The following is a 20,866-nucleotide window of genomic DNA, read 5'->3' as shown; positions in this document are numbered from 1 at the left end:
TAGTCCTTATTTTGGTAAAGATTCTCATTTTCTTTATTTTCTGTCAGAATGCAAAGACTTCCTAAACATAAAGGGGGGAAGATCGAATAAGTGAAAAAAGTGAAGTGGCATTTTCACTGCTCAGTAAACACTGTTCTATTTCCCCTCGTAGGCTATTACAGCACAGTTTACACACACATAAAATAGCTTTCTAGGGAACCCAGAAAATAAAATGGATTATCCAATGTGAGCATTTGTCATAATCATGAGAAGTTCAATTCTCCCATATGAACTTAAAGACTATATCAGCTGCACTGAGATCCCAGATACCATAAGATGATAGACCCAGAGATCAAAGGGACCTACCTCAGAGAGAGAGAGGGAGGAAGAGAAGGAGAAAAGCAAGAAAGGAGAGAGGGAAAGAAGAGAGAAAAGGAGGAAGGGAGGGAAAGAAGAGAGGAAAGGAGGAAGAAAGGAAAGAAGGAAAGGAGGGAGGAAGGAAGGAAAGTAGGGAAGGAGGGAGAGAGGAAGAGAAGGAAGGAAGGAGGGAAGGAAGAAAGGAGAGAAAGAAGGAAGGGAAGGAAGAGAAAAAAGAGCGAGGAAGAAAGGGAGGGAAACAGGAAAGAGGGAGGGAGTAAGGAAGGAAGGAAAGGATGGAAGGAAAGATTTATTAAGAGCCTACTATATGCCATTCACTGTGCTAATTGCTTAACAAATATCTCATTTGATCCTTACAACAACCCTGGGAGGTAGGTGCTACGATGATCCCCATTTCATAGTTGAAGAAACTAGGGCACACAGAAGTAAAGTAATTCGCCCACGATCTCACAGCAAATAAGTGTCTGAGGCCAGACGTGAGCTTAGTTCCTGCTGACTCCAGGCCCAGCCTTCTATCTACTTGGCCACCTAGCCATCTAGTCCAACCACGTCATGTTAATAGATGAGAAAACTGAAAAGGAAAAGGACTTTCCCAAGTTCACACTGGAAGTAAGTAGAAGAGAGCTAAGATTCAAACCTTGGTCTTCTGAGTTCAAATGTTTCACTTAGCAAATGAAGTTGTCCAGAGACCAAAACACGACCAAAGTCACCAACACACTGCAGTTCTGTAGCATTTACAACCCCTACTCTTCCTCCTTTTCCCTTTCCATTTCCCTACAATGCCCACCTCCTGCTAACCTCGAACAGCCCACACAAAATGTGGGAGGAAAAGAGCATTGACCCACTTCAGCTCTTCTTCTATAGCAAAATAGACATGTTTTAGTCATTCTTCCTCTTGTTTAGAAGTATCGATGCCACTAACTAGAAGATTTCACTGTATGCATAGGCACTAGTATTACAGCTGACTTGGGAAGACTTCTGGAAATCAGCTTCATTCAATACTTTATCCCAACATTTTTGTACATTTCAATTAATTTTTCTTTATTTTTTATTTATGCTCCAGAGTAATTCTTACAAATTATAGTTTTTTTAAAAAAAAGGTATATCAGTGGAACTTTAAGAGAAATCTCGATCTATGCTCTGACACATGAGCAATGGTGGGGAGAGTAGGGGGGATACAAAAAGTGTCTGCTTGCCCATAACTATACACTTTAGAATTATGCAACTCAGATGTTTTCTTACTCACCACATGTTTCCAATGCAGACAGTTTATAGAGTATTCCACTATAAAGTGATCAATTCGTGTTTTACTGTATTTCCACGTTTTAACTGCTTTTTTAGATTATTTAACTGTAGCTGTTTATAGCATACCTATCTTTGAACTGTTGGATTATATCACCAGGCCTGGGTGGAGAATGTGGACTTGATTCAAAAGTCTACTGAAGCCCATGCTTTGGAACGCAATCTGGTGAATGTTAGCTACTATGGAAACCCCTTTTTATTCCGTGTCATCCAGTCCTGAGCAGTGAGGAAAACTGAAATTAAAACAGCAAAACTTGCACCAGGCCCATTAAAACTCAAATATGAGTTAATGATGGGAAAAATCACAGTACGTCCCAATGCATATTGAGGAATGTTATCTTACAGCACATACCATTGGGGAGGCTAATTTGAAAAATAAGGAAATTAGAAAGTGTGGGATCCATGTAGACATTACTGTGCCCAATTTGTATCTATAACCATAAAAAATGGAAAACGGAGCTGATTTGGAAGTTTTCCCCCAGTGAACAGTAGTTCTCTGAAAAGGCATAAATTGTAGTTCTGCAATGATATTTTCAAAAAGGATTTCTACATTAACATATGTATGTTGTGGATCTGACAACACATTTAGCTGACCAACTGTACAGTTGACTACATTTATTTCTTTGTGTCAAAGAAATGTGTGACAAAAAAAAGAAGCCTAGTCAGAGAGGAAGAGTGAACCAACCAATGTTCTATCTGTATACAAGTAATATAAGGAGAACTTGAGGGAAAATCCTCAACACATCAGTACTGAGGCAAATATGGACAAGAGTCACAAAAGAAAGGCAGGCAAGGATGGGCTGCAATCTGTACCCCTGGAATAAACACCCATGTAGATAAGCACACAGATCCTTTGGAGTATTTCAGCAATAGTCAGCTTACATAAATCATATTTTTAAATACTAAGAGTGACTACTCAGGAACAGACTTAATTGTGGAGTCCCTGCACATTTTATAAGTTAATGACTTTGATGTAATCACTCATTTTCATATCTACTATTCATTAGAGTTATGGTATTTAAAACTTCCTTCACCACAGCACCTCTTACAGATAGGTTCTTATTCCTTCTTATATTCTCATATAGTTTCCTCCCTCTCTCTCTCTCTCTCTCTCTCTCTCTCTCTCTCTCTTTCTCTCTCTCTCTCATTAATAATATAGCAGTAAAGTCTTAATGGGAGTTGTTGTAAGGATGGGGGTGATTAAATATAATGACTAAAGGACCTTAATAAGAAGCCCAGTCTTTTAACTCCCCTCTCCAGGGAGACATCCCCAATGAGGGAAGCAGATGAGAAGAGAAGGAAACAAAACACAGGAAATCAGCAGAGGAGAGCTGTTTCTCAGTCTACTTCGAGATCTGCCTGAGATCAAATACCCCTTCAAAAAGCTGGATTTTCCTCAAAAGACTAAAAACCACAGAACGGTCAGCTTGTCAGCTTTTCTATTAAATACTGATCACTTGAACTAGGACAACAACTAAAACACTTAGGTCAGGTCAGCATGGTCAACCTAAAGCATGGGGTTATGTAATGATTCACCTTAGGTTAGACAAAAAAAAGCCTCAGACAATGAGCACACGCGCGCACGCGCACACACACACACACACACACTTCCATTAAACGCACCCCTAAATAACATCAAGAGCAATCTGCTAAATATGTAATAGTATCCATTGGCTTCATGTAGCATATGTTCCTCTAAAGAATATAAAATGAACATTTGAACATCAAATCACATTTTCCTATTAGATTTCACTATAATTGCTGAAATATAGTCCCACAAAAAGTGTTTTGCCCCCAGCACACAGTAAAATTCACACTTAAGAGTCTTAATTCACATTAAGGAGCATTTAGTATTTGTGTAGTCTATGGGCATTTAATTTTTCCATACAACCCTTTCAGGAAAAGCTTTTCAAATTCAGCCATATAACTTTGCATACTGATTAAAAGCACATATGCTATATATTACACTAAACAATAAATTTCTATTTCTTTGGGAATTGTCACTGACATATGACTTGAATGTCTCCACGTGAGATAAAAGCCATCATCAAATGGGTTACCATTTCTCCAGGTTACAGAAATAGCCATTAGAAAAGTTACAGAAAGAACTAAACAGGCTCACTTGTTTTTCCAAATGGTCTGTGTAAAGTACAAAGGTATTTCCATCTACTAAAAGAATCATTGTCTATTGGCACCAAGAGAGTCTTAATTTTGATAAACTGTCTTCCATCAGATTTAGTACCACATAGTTCCCGGTAGCACAGTGCCAGTGGATCCTTGAATTTCATTTTAGCTTTAGCCGGAGGGTTAGATGCTTTGGCTCCTCCAGGTGTATTTGAGATTTGCTTCAACATGGAGTTACAATGGCAGCACTCATCATGTAGGAGTTCCCAAATGTAAGCTAGCCAATTCTATTATTTATTAAAGGTACTAGGCAAGAAACTGTCCCCAAATAGACTTTCATAAAGTAAGGATCTCTTGCACTGAAATCTTAACATAAAATTCCTTTTAGATGCTGCTTCCTTATAATAAGATTCAAGAGAGCCTCCAACTTTACTCATCCATCAGCTGGCACCAGAAAATATTGTTGGGGAAGAAGACAAAGGCTAAGAGGGAAAAGGTATGGAGGGACTGACTGAATAAGGGAATAAATGGAATGATGAAAATGGGCAAGGTCAAGAGGTGAAATTCAGAGAGTCAAGGCATAAAGAAAGAACACATCAAAGGAAATTTGGGTTCTAACTTCCAAACGCTAAGTTTCTAATGTGATTTTGAAGAATTAGATATGAGTGAGAAAAAGACTGTGACAACCACTTTCTGTGAAGTATAAACTGCTTCAAGAAGTTTTCCCTTCAAAGGTAACAATGCCATGCTTTTCATAAAGACTAAAATTCATTTCAATTGAGGCTCCACTTTTCAAATGCAGTGACATTTAATGTGAGTGGCATTCATCTTTTAAAAGTTTCACATGGGCTCTTCAGGTGGTCATTTAATGAGATCTCCACATATCGGCCAATAATAGCAACCATTTACACATTCTGACCCCCATTTTTGTTTGACTCTGTGGTCCTGGCAAGCATAGCATTTTAACAAATGGTTAGAAATATGCAGCAAACATTTAAATACCAAATGATACAAGCCTGAACTACTTTAATTCTACTCTATAAAGAATCAATTCAAAGAATATACACATACCACCAGCCAGCTATTTCGTTTTAGAAGTCACTTGATAATCTGAAAGGTCAAAAGTCAAAGTCTAAAGTCAGACTGAAGAGACCTGCTAAAAACATCTTCAAAGGTAACTTTCTGTTTCTAAATCTTCCAAGGTCCTTGCACAGAGTTGTAATTAATGTCTGTTGAATTCGCATTCTGGATACAGAGGAAAGAGCAATGGATTTGTGCTCAAAGGATCTGGTTCTGCAGGACTCTGCCACTTGCTGACTCTGTGACCTTTACAAGCCATTGAATCACGCTAAGCCTCAGTTTTCTCATCTTTAAAATGGCAAGGTTGAGGAGTTTACTAGATAACCTCTAAGATCTCTCATTGCTTTGAATTTATTAATCCTATAAACTGGCAGATGTTGGAGGGAAGGGATGATATCGCATCCAAAATGCTCTTTAAAAGGCATACTGAACAGGAGAGGGTGAAAAAGGGACTGCAATAAACATGGAGAATAACCATAAAAACAAGGTGAGAATTTGCTGTATCCGTTAACTCGTACAAAGAAACAACAAATGCAGCAGAAACACCAGCTTGATTTATGTTCTAAGCAGCAGGAACAAGAATGAAAAGGCTTTGATAAAGGACAAAATAGAGAAAGGAAAGAGGATGACAGCTTTATCTTCTAAGTGCTCCCAAAGTGATAGCTAAATGGAGTGCAGGGTGAGTGAGTGAGAGACAGAAAGACAAAGACTGAGACACTGAGAGACCAAGAATTCTGTGTCTCTGCTACATGATCTTCCCTCCTCCTGGCTTTAGAAGATCTGGACCTCATCTGTAAAACCAAAGCTTGGGACTACTGGGGTGTGGTAGAAAGAATGCTGAATCTGAGTGAGAAGAGCTGGATTTAAATCCTAGCTCTGTCACTCACTGTGTGACTGTGAGTGAGACATTCAATCTCTGGCCTTCTGTTTCTTCACCTCTAAGATGCCTTTTCACTGGCTACCCTCTATGCCCAAAATATTCTCCCTTCTCACCTTCCACCTTGGCTTTTCTGACTTCCCTTAAGACTGGATTAAATCCCACCTTCTGCAAGAGGTTTTTCCCAGTCATTCCTTCTTCTTCTCCCCTTGCCCTCCGCTACTGCCTTACTTTTGGGATTACCTCCCATTTATACTGTACATATTTTGGATGTATATAGTTGTTTCTATGTTATGTCTCCCATTAAATTGTGAGCTTACTGAGGGCAGGAACTAGGTTTCCCCTCCCCCTTCTTTCTATCTCTTGCACTTAGCACAATGTCTGACATGTAGTAGGCTTTTAATAAAGGCTTGTTAACTGAATGTTCTTCTCAGGTCTGATATTTATGTTCATATGAGAGGTGATCTGTAAGCAAGATCACTTCCTATTCCAAAATGCTACCATTCTACATAGTAGATATATCCCTTTCAGGGTTCCACTATATCATGTTAACTAAAGTGAAGGCTCAATGAGCACTGCTGACTGATAAAGTGACTGATAAAGTAACGAGCTGACTAGGAGACCTGACATATTGAACTATTTTAAGAAAACTCAATTAAGAAAATAACCTAAAGATGCTAAGAAATTGGTAAGGAGCAGCTAAGTGGCACAGTGAGTAGAGCATTGGCCCTGGAGTCAGGAGGACCTGAGTTCAAATCCAGCCTCAGACACTTGACACACTCACTTACTAGCTGTGTGACCTTGGGCAAGTCACTTAACCCCAATTGCCTTGCATTCCCCTCTCCAAAAAAAAGAAATTGGGAAAAGGTGGATGCAGAAAAAAGCCATATATATATAGACACAGATATACATATATATATATATATATACATACACACACACACACACACACACACACACATATATGACAAATGTAAAAGGAAGAAAATGCTGCCCTAAAAAGAAATAACTTAGCAATTCCTAAACCACCTTGTCTGGCATCTCCCTGGTCCTTTCTGATTTTCCATGAACATTAACAGCCAGATCAAGTACCATTCCTCAGCACCAGTCTCAGGTGAAGCAGTTAAGTAGTTAGAGTTTTCCTTTGGCTTCTCCCACCCAAACTCAATTAAATTCAACAAATTTCTATTAAACACCTACTCTGTACAAGCCTATCACTGGTTATGGGAAGATAAATATAGCACAGATTCTGCTCCCAAGAAGCTTACCATCTAGGGACAATCAATATACATACATAAATAACTGATACAATGGAGAATGTGATGAGTAGAGTGCCACAAAAGGAAATATTATGAGAAATCTAAGAGAGAGGTAATTCTTATCAGGTTAGACAGGTTGGAGGGAGGAGTGTAGCACAGGGCAAATGGAACATGAAGAATGGCTTCATGGAAGAGGTAGCACCTGAGTTGAGCTCATGAAGTAAGAGGGGACCTTCAAAAGATGGAGGTATGAGGGGTGGGGAAGACAAAGGGTCCATTTCAGATATGGGAGAAGGCTTGATAATGGAAGAAGGCAACATGAAAAGAGGAGATAGTCATCTAACCATACTGGAATATAAAGTATGTTAAAGGGAATAATAGTATGAGATTAGACTGGAAAGGTAATTTGGAGTCCAACTGTAGAGGGCTTTGAATGGCAGGAACCAGACTTCATGTTTTATTTGATAAGCTATAGAGAGTCACTAAAGGTTTTTGTGTTGACCAATGACATAGTCAAAGTGCTACATGAGGAAGATTACTTGGGCAAAGATGGAATAGGGAAGGTATAGACTGGAGACAGGAAAATTACTCAGGAAATATTATAATAGTCAAAGCAAGAAGAGACAAGGGCCTGAATTAGAGTAGTTGCAGTGGAAGCAGAGAAGACACAAGGGAAAGATATTGTCAAAGTAGAATCAATGGGAGTTGGCATGCTCCATGTCCCATTCCTAGTTCCCAGCACCATCATGTACCACCAGTGGCTGAAGCCTTCCAACTAGGCCTACCCAGGCCTAAAGCCTTACAGTCCTCTTTTAACTTCCTCCTCTTCTCCATAACACGTTACCTGTCCTGTGCCAGATTCTCCCAGTCTTCTATGTTAGGTCACAGCTGTCTAATTAATGTGATAATTGGTGATAATGACTTAATGTGTTAACCCTCTTAGGGGACATATTTCCATCCTAAATTGTGTTTTCTAGAGACACAATGTCTTAACTCAAAGGAATGGGAACTCTACACCCTATAACAGATGGGGAAGGGGGTAGATATTTGCCATTTGGGTGCAGTAGAGCAACATATAAATTGCAATATGTAGTCAATTACCTATTCCAATCTCCCATATTATGTACAGAGAAAATTAAACCCCTAACAAATTAAAAATAATTTTAAAACACTAAGTAGATAAAGGAATAATTAGATTCATTTAAGAACGAAGCAGAGAAAACAAATTCCAACAGAACAGCTTCTTTCTGCTGTTAAAATTTGAAAAACATCCTAAATTATAAAATGCCACATCATGACTTGAAGGAATAACTTCATCTGCTTCATTTGAGGGACAAATTTGAGGACTGTCTTGAATGGCAAAAGCAAAAATCTGTTACTTCACTTGGCCCCAGAATGTGCACATACATCATCAGGATCAGCATTTCCATACTGAGAATGCTCCCCCATACTCCCTGAGACTTGCAGATGATGCTAAATAGGAAAGTGCTCAGGATAAAACAAAGGACCAAGAGGTGACTCCAAGGGAGAGTATAGAATAACAGGACCAGGGGTAGGAAACAACAAACTATAGAAATGTTTTATTTTTTAAAATGCAGGTTACTACAAAGAAAAGATTATGTGAAACACAGCTGTTCAGAAAGAGCACTCAGTGAGCAGTAATGCAGAAAGAAGCCCAGGGCTGATTGCGTACAACAAATTATGTAAGAATTTACAATGCAACACGGTAGCTAAAAAGGAAAAACGACCAAAAAACCAGTTCTAGGGTACAGGAAAGGACTCACATTATGCACCAGAGAGAGCAATGTGTCTGCATGACCTTGGCTAGTCTGTTTTTGGAATGCTGCATTACGCTACTGGCCCTTCATTCCCAGAAAGAGGAAATATGCAATGGAAAGCTTATGGAAGACTAACAAAATAGATTAAGAAAGGGAGGAATTGATTAAGAACAAAAAAAATAACCCTTTCTGGAAAGGGTGAAAGGAAACAGTTCTATATACTACTAAACCAATTCATTTCTTAATACTACTTGGAAAGGAAAATGCTAGCCATTTTATGGTTCCTTCACATATCCTGCCATTTTTCTCAGCTGGCTGAGAAGGTTAAAAAATCCATAGGTGTACAATTGCCACTTTTGTATGTAACGGGTTCAGAGCTAGAAACAATCAAGGGTGTCTACTAACTGCGGTTCCTGCTCCTTGAGGGTCTGTCAATAGTCCAGTGGCTCCAGTTCCAGCTCTGAGTGGCTGCCAATTAGAGCAAGTTCTTTGGGTGGCTCAACTGCAATCCCCAGGTGACACCAGATTTTAGGACCAAGGCACACGCCAGACCAGCAGCAAGATATCAAGCGGTTCTGGCAGCGGCATGCCAGGTTGAAAGAGCAACAGAAAGAAGCTGGGGTGGGGATTAGGGGAAATCAAAGCAGGGACATAGCTCAGGAAACAATTGAGGGAGAAAATATCTGCCTCTGTCCCCATCCCCACCCCACTCCCCAAAAACCTCGTACCCATGTTTCCAAATCCTGTAATCAAGGGCATGGCAAAAAAAGTTCCACATTGAAGCCTAAAACTTAGGGTGGCTACCAAACATATCTTGTGAGCCAGACAGCAAGAACCATGGGAGATTCTAGTCCCTACTGGTTATAGCAGTGACTGAAAAGCAGATGAAGAATTTTCTAGGGGCTTGGTGAAGCCTGGGCCTAAAAAAACCTCTCTGTAGGTTCTCTCAAGGTTCTGGAAGGAATTGAGCCATTCATTTACTTGAAGGTGGGCCAGGGATTCGGATCTGCACTTCTGCGAAAGAGATAACCTTGGACAGAAGAGTTAGGACATCAAAGGAACTAGTATGGTTAAGGAAACTAGACTGAGGATTACAGAATTTATACCTTAAGGGGCCTGTAGGGACTGTCTAGTCCAATCTGCTCATTTTCCAGATGACGAAACTGAAGCCAGAAGTAAGTTGACTTTCCTCAAAGCTACGTAGGTAATTAAGTAGCAGGTGTAACATTTGAACCCAGGCCCTTCCCACTTCAATTTCAGCAATGCTTTTCCTACCACATAGCCTTAGGAAGAATGGAAAAATGAAGGGACAGACTGAAGTTTCCCTTTCTGATGCTTCTTCTACTGTGTATTTCCTGTTATTTGTAACTAGGCAGTCCCTAACTGGTCAAAACTCGGAATGTGTTTTTCCATAGAAACAGTGTTGTAAATGGTGATTAGGTTCCCAGGCCAGCCCACAAAAGTCCATTGAACCTATGATATATCTAAAAGTAGAATACTTGTAATGATGATCTTAACTAATTGAGAAAATAAAGAAAAAACACAGACCTAGGTTTGAATCAATTCAATTCAGCCAGTATTTTTTAAGTGTATACTATGTGCCACATATGAACTAAGTGCTAGACACAAAGATAAAAACTAATCAGTCCCTATCTTCAAGGAGTTTATATTCTAGAACATGCAACATGTATACAGATAAGTAAATTAAAAGTATATACAAAATAGGGTAGTTATGGGGAAACACTTACAACTTGAAGAGGGCATGGGGTAGGAGAAGGACAAACAGGAAATCCCTATTGTAGAAGGTAGCACTTGAGCTGATCTTTGAAGGGAGGTGGGGGTGGCTAGGTGGTGCAGTGGACAAGCACTAGTCCTAGAGTCAGAAAGCTCTGAGTTCAAATTCAACCTCAGACACTTACTAGCTGTGAGACCTTGGGCAAGTCACTTAACCCTGTTTGCCTCAATTCTTCATCTGTAAAATGAACTGGAGAAAGAAATGGCAAACCATTCCAATATCTTTGCCAAGAAAACCTTAAATGGACTCATGAAGAGTCAGACACAAGTGAAATGACTGAATAACAACAAAAGGGGTTCCAAGAGGTAAGACGGGAGAGCATCTTAGACATGGGAAACAGCCTGTACAAAGGCACTGAGGTGCGAGATAGGATGGTGAGGAACAAAAAAGCATGCCAGTCTGGCTGGAATGTAGGGCATGTAAGGGTAAATAAGGTACCAACGGTAGGAAAACAACAGCTTGGAGACAGATTGTGGCTTTAACCACCAGAGTTATCCTAGAGGCAACAGGAAGCCACTGAAGGACTTAAATTTCTTAGTACTCTTAGGAAAGTCACAATCTCTCTGAGGCTGTTTCTTTATCTTTTTGAGGGAGAGGACAGTGCATACTTTACCTTGCTCACAATTTTATTGTGAGGAAAGATCTTGTAAACCTTAAATCACTATGAAAACATAAATCAGTCTTACTTAATAATATTGCTTCAATGGGGAAAAATAGTTTAAAGTTCCACTTTAGCATACCAGAAACATATCTACTACACCATAAGTAGCAGGTGGCCTCCCTGGAAGCCGTATGGGAGAGAGGAACATACCTAGTGTGACAGCCAGAGACACAGATTCCTGGGTGATGGAACCTTTTTGTAACTCTCTACATGGCTCCGTATACATAATAACCTACATAAGAGAAGACCCCTCCTTTCTATTTCTACATCTGTAGTCAGGGAAGTCACCTCCCTGAGTCAATCACTCTTAGGGTCCTGAAAAGAAGGAAAAGGGTAACAACCCCATAGGAGGAGGAAGAGTTCCAGATACAACCTACCCTAATAATTTGTTTGCATGTGCAGGGCATCCATAAGTCACTACCTGCCTATGATCCATTTTACATGAGAAGAGAAACAGATAGAGTAAGAATCATAACAATGCCAGATGTGGAGCTCTCTTCCCAGCTTTTCTCTCCCATAACCTGGGAAGTGCATGCTTCAGAAGTTTCTAAAGTGAGGCTTGCGGAGACATGAGTACAAATAAGATCTGGTGAGTAGAAGATAGAGCTATGTATCAAGGGTATGTCCATCCGATTGCAAAGGCTGTGTTTTGGAGACCACAGGAGGACTATATTCTTAAGCTTCTCCTCCTTGGTTTGTAATCTTTGACCCACTTCCATCAAGGGGCAGAGAGTATTTTTAAATTGAACTGTTGAAATCTCCAAAACACAGACGATGATATAGAGATAAAGATAGATCTGATATACATATACTGTGTTTGTGTGTGCGCATGTATATGTGTGTATACGTGTGCACACATCTTTACTCTGCTTGAAAATCCTAGAGCCCTATAACCCACGACTCTGGCCACACCAATCCAAAGGTTGTCACGTATGATTCATACGAGTTTGGCTACCCTGCTCTATGATCATAGGATTCAGAGCTGGAAGAGATCACAGAAATCATCTTGTCCATCCCACTCATTTTCCTAAAAATTCGAACAGCCAAATAAAAAGGGTTTTCAGAAAACTAAAGGCCAAAAGTATAAATGCTGAGAAGAAAAATAAATTACATGTAGGCTATATAACTAAGGCTACAGAGAAAGGGGAAGCCTGGAACTTTAGTAAAGGAACTTCAAAATAATTAAACCTAGAATGAGAGAAAAAATATGAAGGAAAAATTTCAACCTAGTAGAGAGATCAAAGAGACCTTCTTCACTACTAATTTTCCCCCACTATCTCTAAGTTCCAAAATGTTGTGGAATGAATTCAAAAACATTTGTTTGGTTACATATTTGATCCTGGCAACATATTTTCTTATTCATGGAGAGCCACATGTAATGTGCATGCAAATCAGGGAAAGAAGTACACTATCTTTCCCACCCACCTCCCACCATCATACACTATGAATTCACTCACTTCCTACAGCAAAATTTTGTACACAGGGTTAGAGTGGGGACCTTAGAGATTAACTGATCAACTGTTTCCTTTTGCAAGTAGAGAAATGCCTGGTGCTCATTCTGATGAACTGAGGTCCTGAATTACAAGGTCTTGAAGTACCTTCTCAATCATCAAAGAGAGAATGTGCTTTCTATAGGCTGCTTTGACTGTTTAATATATTTCACTGCGTGCATATCCTTTGGAAACTGGTAATTCATGAGGCTGTATGTGGTAATCCTCGATTAACCAAAATATTTGGTTAACTAAAACATCCCATTTCCTGATCATGCTGGATATCAGATAGCTTACCTATTGACCTGGTGCATTCTTTTTAATGTGAGCTGACTTCCTTAAAGAACTCCATGAACTCTGAGATTCTGTGATTTTATATGACAAGTTTAAACTTCTACTATCAAAAAAATCTTTGAACAAAAAATATTGGTAGGTTTTTAAAGTAATAGCACCCAGCACAGTACTCATTGCATAAATCCACAGCTGTGTGTAAAGAGGAAAAGGTGAGCATATCTCAAAAAAACTCCAGAGGGGCAAAACCATCAGCTTCCAACCCAACATACCCTTGGTAGGGGTCGTTTCTAGGGTTGTGTACCCAGAAGACTCCTTCCTTCCTCATGTCTCACTATGGGCTAGAATTTCCTTTAGCTCTCTCCCTATTGCACAATAGACCAAATTTGTGGATCCAGAGCGCTGGACTTGGAGCCTCAGAAACTTACTAATTGTGTGACCAGGCATAAGTCACTTAACTTCTCTGTGCCTCAGTTTCCTCACCTGTAAAATGGGAATAATAATAGCACCTACTTTCCAGGGTTGATGTGAGGATCAAATGAGATAACACATAAAAAGCAAATTGCAAATTTTAAAGTCTTATATAAATACTAGCTATTATTATTATTTGGTGGATTTGCATTGCCATGGATAAAATCATGTGTTTTAATAACTATATCTAGTAAAAGCCACATGTTCTGTTTGTTCTATTTGGAAGTTAGTTCCATCCTTTACCACCAGCGTTTCAAACATATTCCACAATCTATGAGAAAATACATGACCATACTGTGCATACAGTTCAGTGACAGGTCAAAAAAAAAGTCAACTAAGTAAAAGTTTCATTATAAATCAGACAAACTAGCAGTTTTGAAGCAAATTATTTCTTTTTAAAATTCAATTAAACATTAATTAAGCACCTGCTATTGTGCCAGGCACTCTAGTAAGCACTGGGTTTATAAAAACAAAAAATTAAATAGTCCCTGCCCCTCAAGGAGGCTTACATTTTTGCTAAAATGGGATTAATAGGCATTTAAGAATTTTCATATTCTCAGTTAAAAAGTGCTCAATGAAAGCAAACAAGGCTTTTTAAATTATAGGACATATTAACACTTGGCTATATTATAACACCAAATTTTCATAAGCAAATTACTATTGACTCCCTTTGTGTTTTGGCAATACTCAAATATTGATTACTGATACTAAGAATGATTGGGGCACAACACCTGGCCTGACACTGTTTCTAAGAATAAAGATACTAAATTTATGCTAATACCCTGGCTCATTTCCAACACACGTAAAGATATTAGCTTTCAAACATACCTTACCTAATCCCTTCCACTAGTTCTAATGAAGTAAGATATTCTCTTTCCACTCTAAAAATGTTATATGTACTAACCACAGTGTCCTATTCAACATATTCATGCCTAGAGTTGTCTGTACCTAGGGTTTTTTTGTTTTCCAGTACCTGTATCAGTTTGGGAAATTCCACCCACAGTCCAGATGAGCAATTCATTTCTAACTTATAGTGATAGAATTACACTGCTGTTTGCATGCTTTCTCCCCCATTAGATCATGAGCTCCTTGAGTATTTTTCTACTTTTTTATATCTCCAGCACTCAGCACAGTGTTTGGCACATAGTAGGTGCTTAATAAATGCTCAAGTGGCTTGAATGGCTTGAGCCACTGAGAGTTTAAGTGGGCTGCCCTTGTTTACATAATTAATATGTGCCAAGGCTGACCTATTATTCCATAATTTCATATTCAAATAGTGGAGGATAAACCTATCTAAAGGTACCTCTTAAAAGAAAAAGAATGACTTTCATGAACAAAATAATCATCCTAGGTCTCACCTCCAAGCTCTGTCATTTCACCTTTTCTATTTTTAAATATTAGCAGAACTGGCATCTCCACTAACTCTCTGGGGAGTTGTTAGGCCACCAGTCCATTGGCCAGACTGCCCCTAATATGAGGGTAAGTTATGAGACAGCAACTCAAGGTTGGGAATATAAAGTTAATCCGTAAGTCCAGGTTACTTGTTTAAAATTGCATTTTCTGGCCTCAAAGAGTCAACTGGCTTTACAGAAGTAACTACTATATTCCTAGGGATAGTGGATTTACCTTGCCTCACCATGGAATCAATCTTAATGCCGACAAGGTTTTTTCTAATGTTTAGGCGTAGCCAGAAATTCTACTTCCTTCATGAATTTTAGCTCTTAGAGCCTTGTGCCATTTCAGAAGAGATCGAGACAAGTCTGTTTTTCTTTAAACTATAACTTTAATGTTGTAGTCACTGTGAATTCTACCCTCAGCCAATCACCAGGCTCCATCTCCTCTTCCCTATTACCACTGCCATAACTCTAGTCAAGGCCCTCATTACCACCCACCTGGAGCACTGAAATTGCTTTTCATCAAGTCAGCCTCCTTCCACTCTCTTCACAAATACTCCTACCCCATAAACCTAGCATCCATCCTTCATACAACAGTTATTTGTTATTTTTATGCATGAATCTGCATTATGCAGGGTTTTAAACAGAATTCTACTGCTCAAAAATCTTCATTGAACAAATGATGGTATATGAATGTAATGGAATATTATCATGCTGTAAGAAATCACAAAGGGAATGGTTCCAGAAAAACCTGGGAAGACATTATGAACTGATGCAAAGCGAAGCGGACAGCACAAGGAGAATATTTTATGCAATAACAACAATATTGTAATAAAAAAACAACTCTGAAAAATTTGGGAACTTTGATCAGCACAATAACCAATCACAATCCAGAAGATTCATGATGAAACATGCCTCTCACCTCCAGATAAAGAGGTGATAGACTCAGGGTGCAGATTGAGACCTTTTTTTGGTCATGGCCAAATAGTCATAAAGAATTTGTTATATTTATAAAAACAAATATTTGTAACAGGGTTTTTGTTTTTCTTGCTTTCTAGGGTAGGGAGGGAGAAGAGAGAGAGGAACTGGAAAAACAAGGCATCTTTTTTTAATAAAATAAAATGTAGTTTAAAAAAGCTTCAGTGGCTACCCATTGCCTACTGAATGAAGTTAAAAATAATTAGTTTAGCAAGTCTCTCACAATTTGATACCACCTTTCCTTTCAACTACAACTAATGCTACTGCCCACTATGAGCTCTGTGTTCCAGCCAATTTCAACTGCTCCCCGCCCCCAATCAAAGCTATATACCTTAAACACTTTCCTCTTCCCTCTTTGCCTGTTGAATTCTGAAACATCTTTTGAAGTATAGCTAACATGTCTTTTCCTCAGTTGCTCCAATTCATAGCAACCCTTCCCTTTTTAGGTTTTATACGGCATTTTGCTTTGTACATCTTTTATACGTGTCTCACGTATGATTTTATATTATAGTTATCTACGTGTCATATCATCATACAAAACTGTGAGGACATCTTATCTAAACTTAGTATTTCTCCCAGGGCCTAGCATCATGTTCTGCTTATTAAACACTTACTTACTGAACATTTGTTCATTGAATTGGATGTATTCAGTTACTATTTCCTTTCTGTTGTTAACTTTCTCACAATCCAAATTAGATCTTTTGATCACTCTTCTAATTCTTTCTCTCTCTCCACCTCTGTAATGGGCTAGACTTTACCCCACTGCAAGAAGGAAACTCATGGCTCCCAGTCACCAAGTAAAGTGGATCATTCCCTCTTCCCTCTCCTATATGCCCTTTTTCATCTAGGTCAGGGGTTCTTTTTGTGTGTGTCCTGGACCCCTCTGGCAGTCTGATGAAACTGATGGACCTCTTTTCAGAACAATATTTTTAATTACATAAAATGAAATACATTCCCTTTGTAAAGGGAATAAATTATACTGAAATATAGTTATCAGAACTCTTTTCTAAAAATAACTCATGAGCTCAGATTAAGAATTTCTGATTTTGGTTTAAGCATAGACAAATGACAAAATAGAGAAAAGCTTTCTATCCTTAGGAACTTAAACCACTCAGTCTCCCTCTTCCTCTCCCCCAAACTCGACGCTCTATACTCAGGCTACTAATAAAACTCTTTATACCCATTTTGCATGTGTGTGTGTAGATTATAGACCATCTTTTCTAGTGGTATGCTGCAAGCAAACTCATAATATGCAGCAGATGAACATGGGAAACAAAGAAGGATAATTCTTCCCTTGGACCCCTGACTACATGTTCTCAGGCCATACCAACAACAGGTACACCCAATCCTGTACCTATGTATTTAATGCAGCACATGAATAAACTGCTAAAAGATCCTAAATTTTAAAAGCTTTTCTATAGGAAAATTATCATGGGAAAAATGGTATGCTGCTTATTTTCCTCAGAACAGCCACTGAAATAGTATCATTCCCATCATCCCAAGAAGTAAGCATTTCTCTCAAGCAGAGAAGGAAGAAGGGCCTCTTTCATCTCTGGACTCTCACTTTGCCCAGATTTAAACATTAGTGAAGGGACTATCTATTGGCTACAGGAGTGGGGCATCCATAACTCATGCTTGTTTACAGTAAATGGCCCTAGGAAGGCCGGAGAGAGTTCCTGTGAAATGCACCAGAGCAGCATTCTCTTGACTCATCCCAACCACACACCCCTACGTGAGGTTGTATGGAGGCTCCATGACTGAGCAGCTTTCCACTGTGGCCTTGTGGAAGAGTCAGACTAAATCACTTCAACAAACCCAGAAAATGTTTGTCAAAAGCAAGGGAGTGCTCTTCAATCAAAATTATATCTGCAGTCTGAAATCTGTCAACTACTTAACCTGCTAGACCATGAGCCCTAAAAACTGCTGTTTTCTAAACTTTCAGCATCAACTTAATACACAGCTAAACTATCATAAAACTACTGACTCTGCCCTACAAGCAAAGAGTACAACTACAGCTGCAGCTAAGCGGCATAGTGGATAGAGTGTCAGACCTGGGGTCAGAAAGACTCAACCTCCCAAGTTCAAATCTGACCTCAGACACTTACTAGGTATGTGATTCTGGGCAAGTCACTTAATCCTGTTTGCCTCAGTTTCCTCATCTGTAAAGTGAGCTGGAGAAGATATTCCAGAATCTTTGCCAACAAAACCCCAAATGCGGTTATGAAGAGCCAGACTTATGAAGAGTTAGGCATCATTCCAAAATGACTGAACAACAACACAAATGCAACCATTGACACAGAAACCACCACTAAGTCCTCACTTACTACAAAATGGTTCCCCCGAATGATTTATACTTTAGATTAACATACATTCCTAAAATAGGAGAAATTACAAAAGTAGAAAGGGTGATTAAAATGTCTACATACGTTTAATAAGAAGATCCTTGCTCACCGTGGAAAAAAACATAGATATTTTACAAAGTAAAGCACGTTTTTTATTATTGCAAAATTGAGAGGTGGCATGACATAATGGCTAAAAAGTTGGACTTGGAGGCAGGAAGACTTAGGCTGAAGGTTCACTTCAAACACATACTAGGTATGGATCCCTGACAAGTCACTTAACTTCTCAGCATCCCAAGCAACTCAATAAGACTATACAATAGTTGCTATTCAGCACTGGTAGAGGGAGATTCGTCACTGGGCTCTCCCAACAATAGTGAAATAATAGTCCTGGACCAAATATGACTTATTAGTACAGAATCTGACCTATGCTACACCTCTGGCGAAGCTAATTCTTAATTTATATAAATCCTAGTTTTAAAAAACACACAATTCGAAGGTATATACACTAGCAAGGACATGTAAACATCTAAAGAAATCAACTCAAATTTCCTTCCAAGACTGTCAAACACCTTACACCATTCCAAACAACATGTTAGTTTCAACTTAAATAGACCATGGTTTCCTATGATCTGGGGTTCTTGGGCTGCATTTCTTCTAAGGTTTCCATCTCGATATACATTTGTCATTTTGTATATGATGATGGGTCTAGAGATAGGAAGGGAGCATATTTATAAAGAGGTATCCCCAAGTGCTACGTGAAGGTAATTTTCATTTCTTCTGATTTGGATATCCCAAGGATTTTCCTGTCTAGGATTGTTAGACTTTTTGTATTTTCAAAGTATCATTTGCTCTGATGAAAATTCTTAGCTTTCAGTTAAATCTGGACTAAATGTCCTTCATATGTAAGGTATAAAACTATAATTATGAATAAACATTTTAGCTAAAATTATATATTTATCCATACATACAGAAAATATTTATTGAATACTTCCTGTTTGCTAATTACTATGCTAACAGCCTTGAAAAATACAAAAGCAAAAAAGACATAGTCTCTGCCTTCTATGAGTTTGCAATCTAAAAGGGAGGCTAAAACATGTAGCAAAAGTAATTACAATACTCTCAAATTCTTATTCAAGAGTGAGAATTATACTAGATCTAAGGCCACCTTCTCTTCCCTGCTTTCATAAAGAAAATTCTTTGTGGTCTGAAATTTGGTTTTAAACTCACTTTTTCATCCACATCCAATTTTCACTGGGATTCTTGAGAAGAGTGACTTTAATACTTCTCAAAATTAGCTTCTATTCAATTCTAGGTGAAGAATTATTTTCATACTTGCAGATTTTCAGTGTAGAGGAATAGTGAATGTGGTTTGGTACATTTTCCTGAATTTAAGAGCATACTTGGTATATATCACATAGATCCAAAAATAATGTCCATTTACAATTAAATGGAATGTTTTCCACTTCATACATAAAAGTAAGCACTTTAACTCTTCTTCAGAATAAATTTTTACCCATTTTGGGCTATTTTTAAATCTTAATAAAATGTAGTGCAAAGATTAATAATAGCACACAGATAGGCAATGCCTCTCAGAATACTTACTGATCCATACAGCTCCCCTTTCTCATTCATTCCGAGGTATAGTCCACTGTCCACGCCTCGAATGCTGACCAGACCTACTGCTATGCTGATAAATTCCAGAATACCTTTTTTAAAAAAAAGGAAAGAACAAATCAGTGTATAAAAAATTTCCTCAGAAATTTATAGACTCTAAACGAGCAAGAAAGTAGCATCACATTTAGCTCACTATTTAGAAAAATATCTTCCAAAAGTTAAAGTATATTTTGATTTTAAAATAATGACACAAAAGAATCAGCTTTAACAAGTTTTACAGTATGACGATCAAAAGATAAATCTTGAACATTTTCCCAAAGTTTTAACCAAAATCTGCAGTTAAATAACGTTACACAACTTATCAGCATCCTGATTCATGCCAAAAACAACAAATTCCCTGAATAAAATACGAGGAATGTAGATGGATGCCCATACCTATAAATGCTAATTGTCCTGTGAAATGTTTGCCAAATAAACCCACAAAGGGCATTTTCTAATTAACCAAAATATTATTATACAGATAGATAACAATACCATCAGGGAAAGAAGCATATATCTACTCATATGGATCAAGGACCAATTCCCCTCAAAATGTTGTCTAGTGTACCCACATAAACATAACAGAGATTATCTAGATTATCATTAATCTCAGAGAAAAATTACCTAGTTCCCTAGTGTTGCTTTGCTAAAAAATAATAATAATAACTTTGAAAATTGGAATATTCCTGTTTTATCCCAAATATTGCTGTTATTCATTTTTCTTCTACATTTTATCTGAAATTTAAAGAGGTATGTGGGCAAGTCAGTTAACACTACATTCTACACCCAAAAAAATAATTCTTTATTCAGATTCAATGAGCATTTATTGTGCTGGGAATTGGGAATTTTTTTTAAAATACACAAAACAGTTCCTGCCCTCAAGGAATTCACTATCTACTGGACACAGTCCAGTATCTTCACAAATCAGCATTGAACTTTATCATTACCTTGCTTTACTGAAGCTTGCTTCCCACCACTACCCAAGCACAGAGATGGAATTTTACTGCAACAAAC

At 38.3% G+C, this 20,866-nt stretch overlaps 1 protein-coding gene across 1 annotated transcript in view; it reads right to left on the bottom strand.

Moving 5' to 3' along the window:
• The window catches only part of FGF9 (fibroblast growth factor 9), a 37,699-nt gene that overhangs the window by 5,218 nt on the left and 11,615 nt on the right, over positions 1 to 20,866 (bottom strand). The window contains exon 2 of the mRNA XM_036746858.1: positions 19,802 to 19,905. Within this exon, the coding sequence (XP_036602753.1) occupies positions 19,802 to 19,905 (104 nt within the window). The remainder of the gene's footprint in view (positions 1 to 19,801; positions 19,906 to 20,866) is intronic.

This window comes from Trichosurus vulpecula, chromosome 2 (genome assembly GCF_011100635.1).
Source record: "Trichosurus vulpecula isolate mTriVul1 chromosome 2, mTriVul1.pri, whole genome shotgun sequence".
Taxonomy (NCBI): Eukaryota; Metazoa; Chordata; class Mammalia; order Diprotodontia; family Phalangeridae; genus Trichosurus; species Trichosurus vulpecula.
This window is presented reverse-complemented; position numbering and strand designations above follow the sequence as displayed.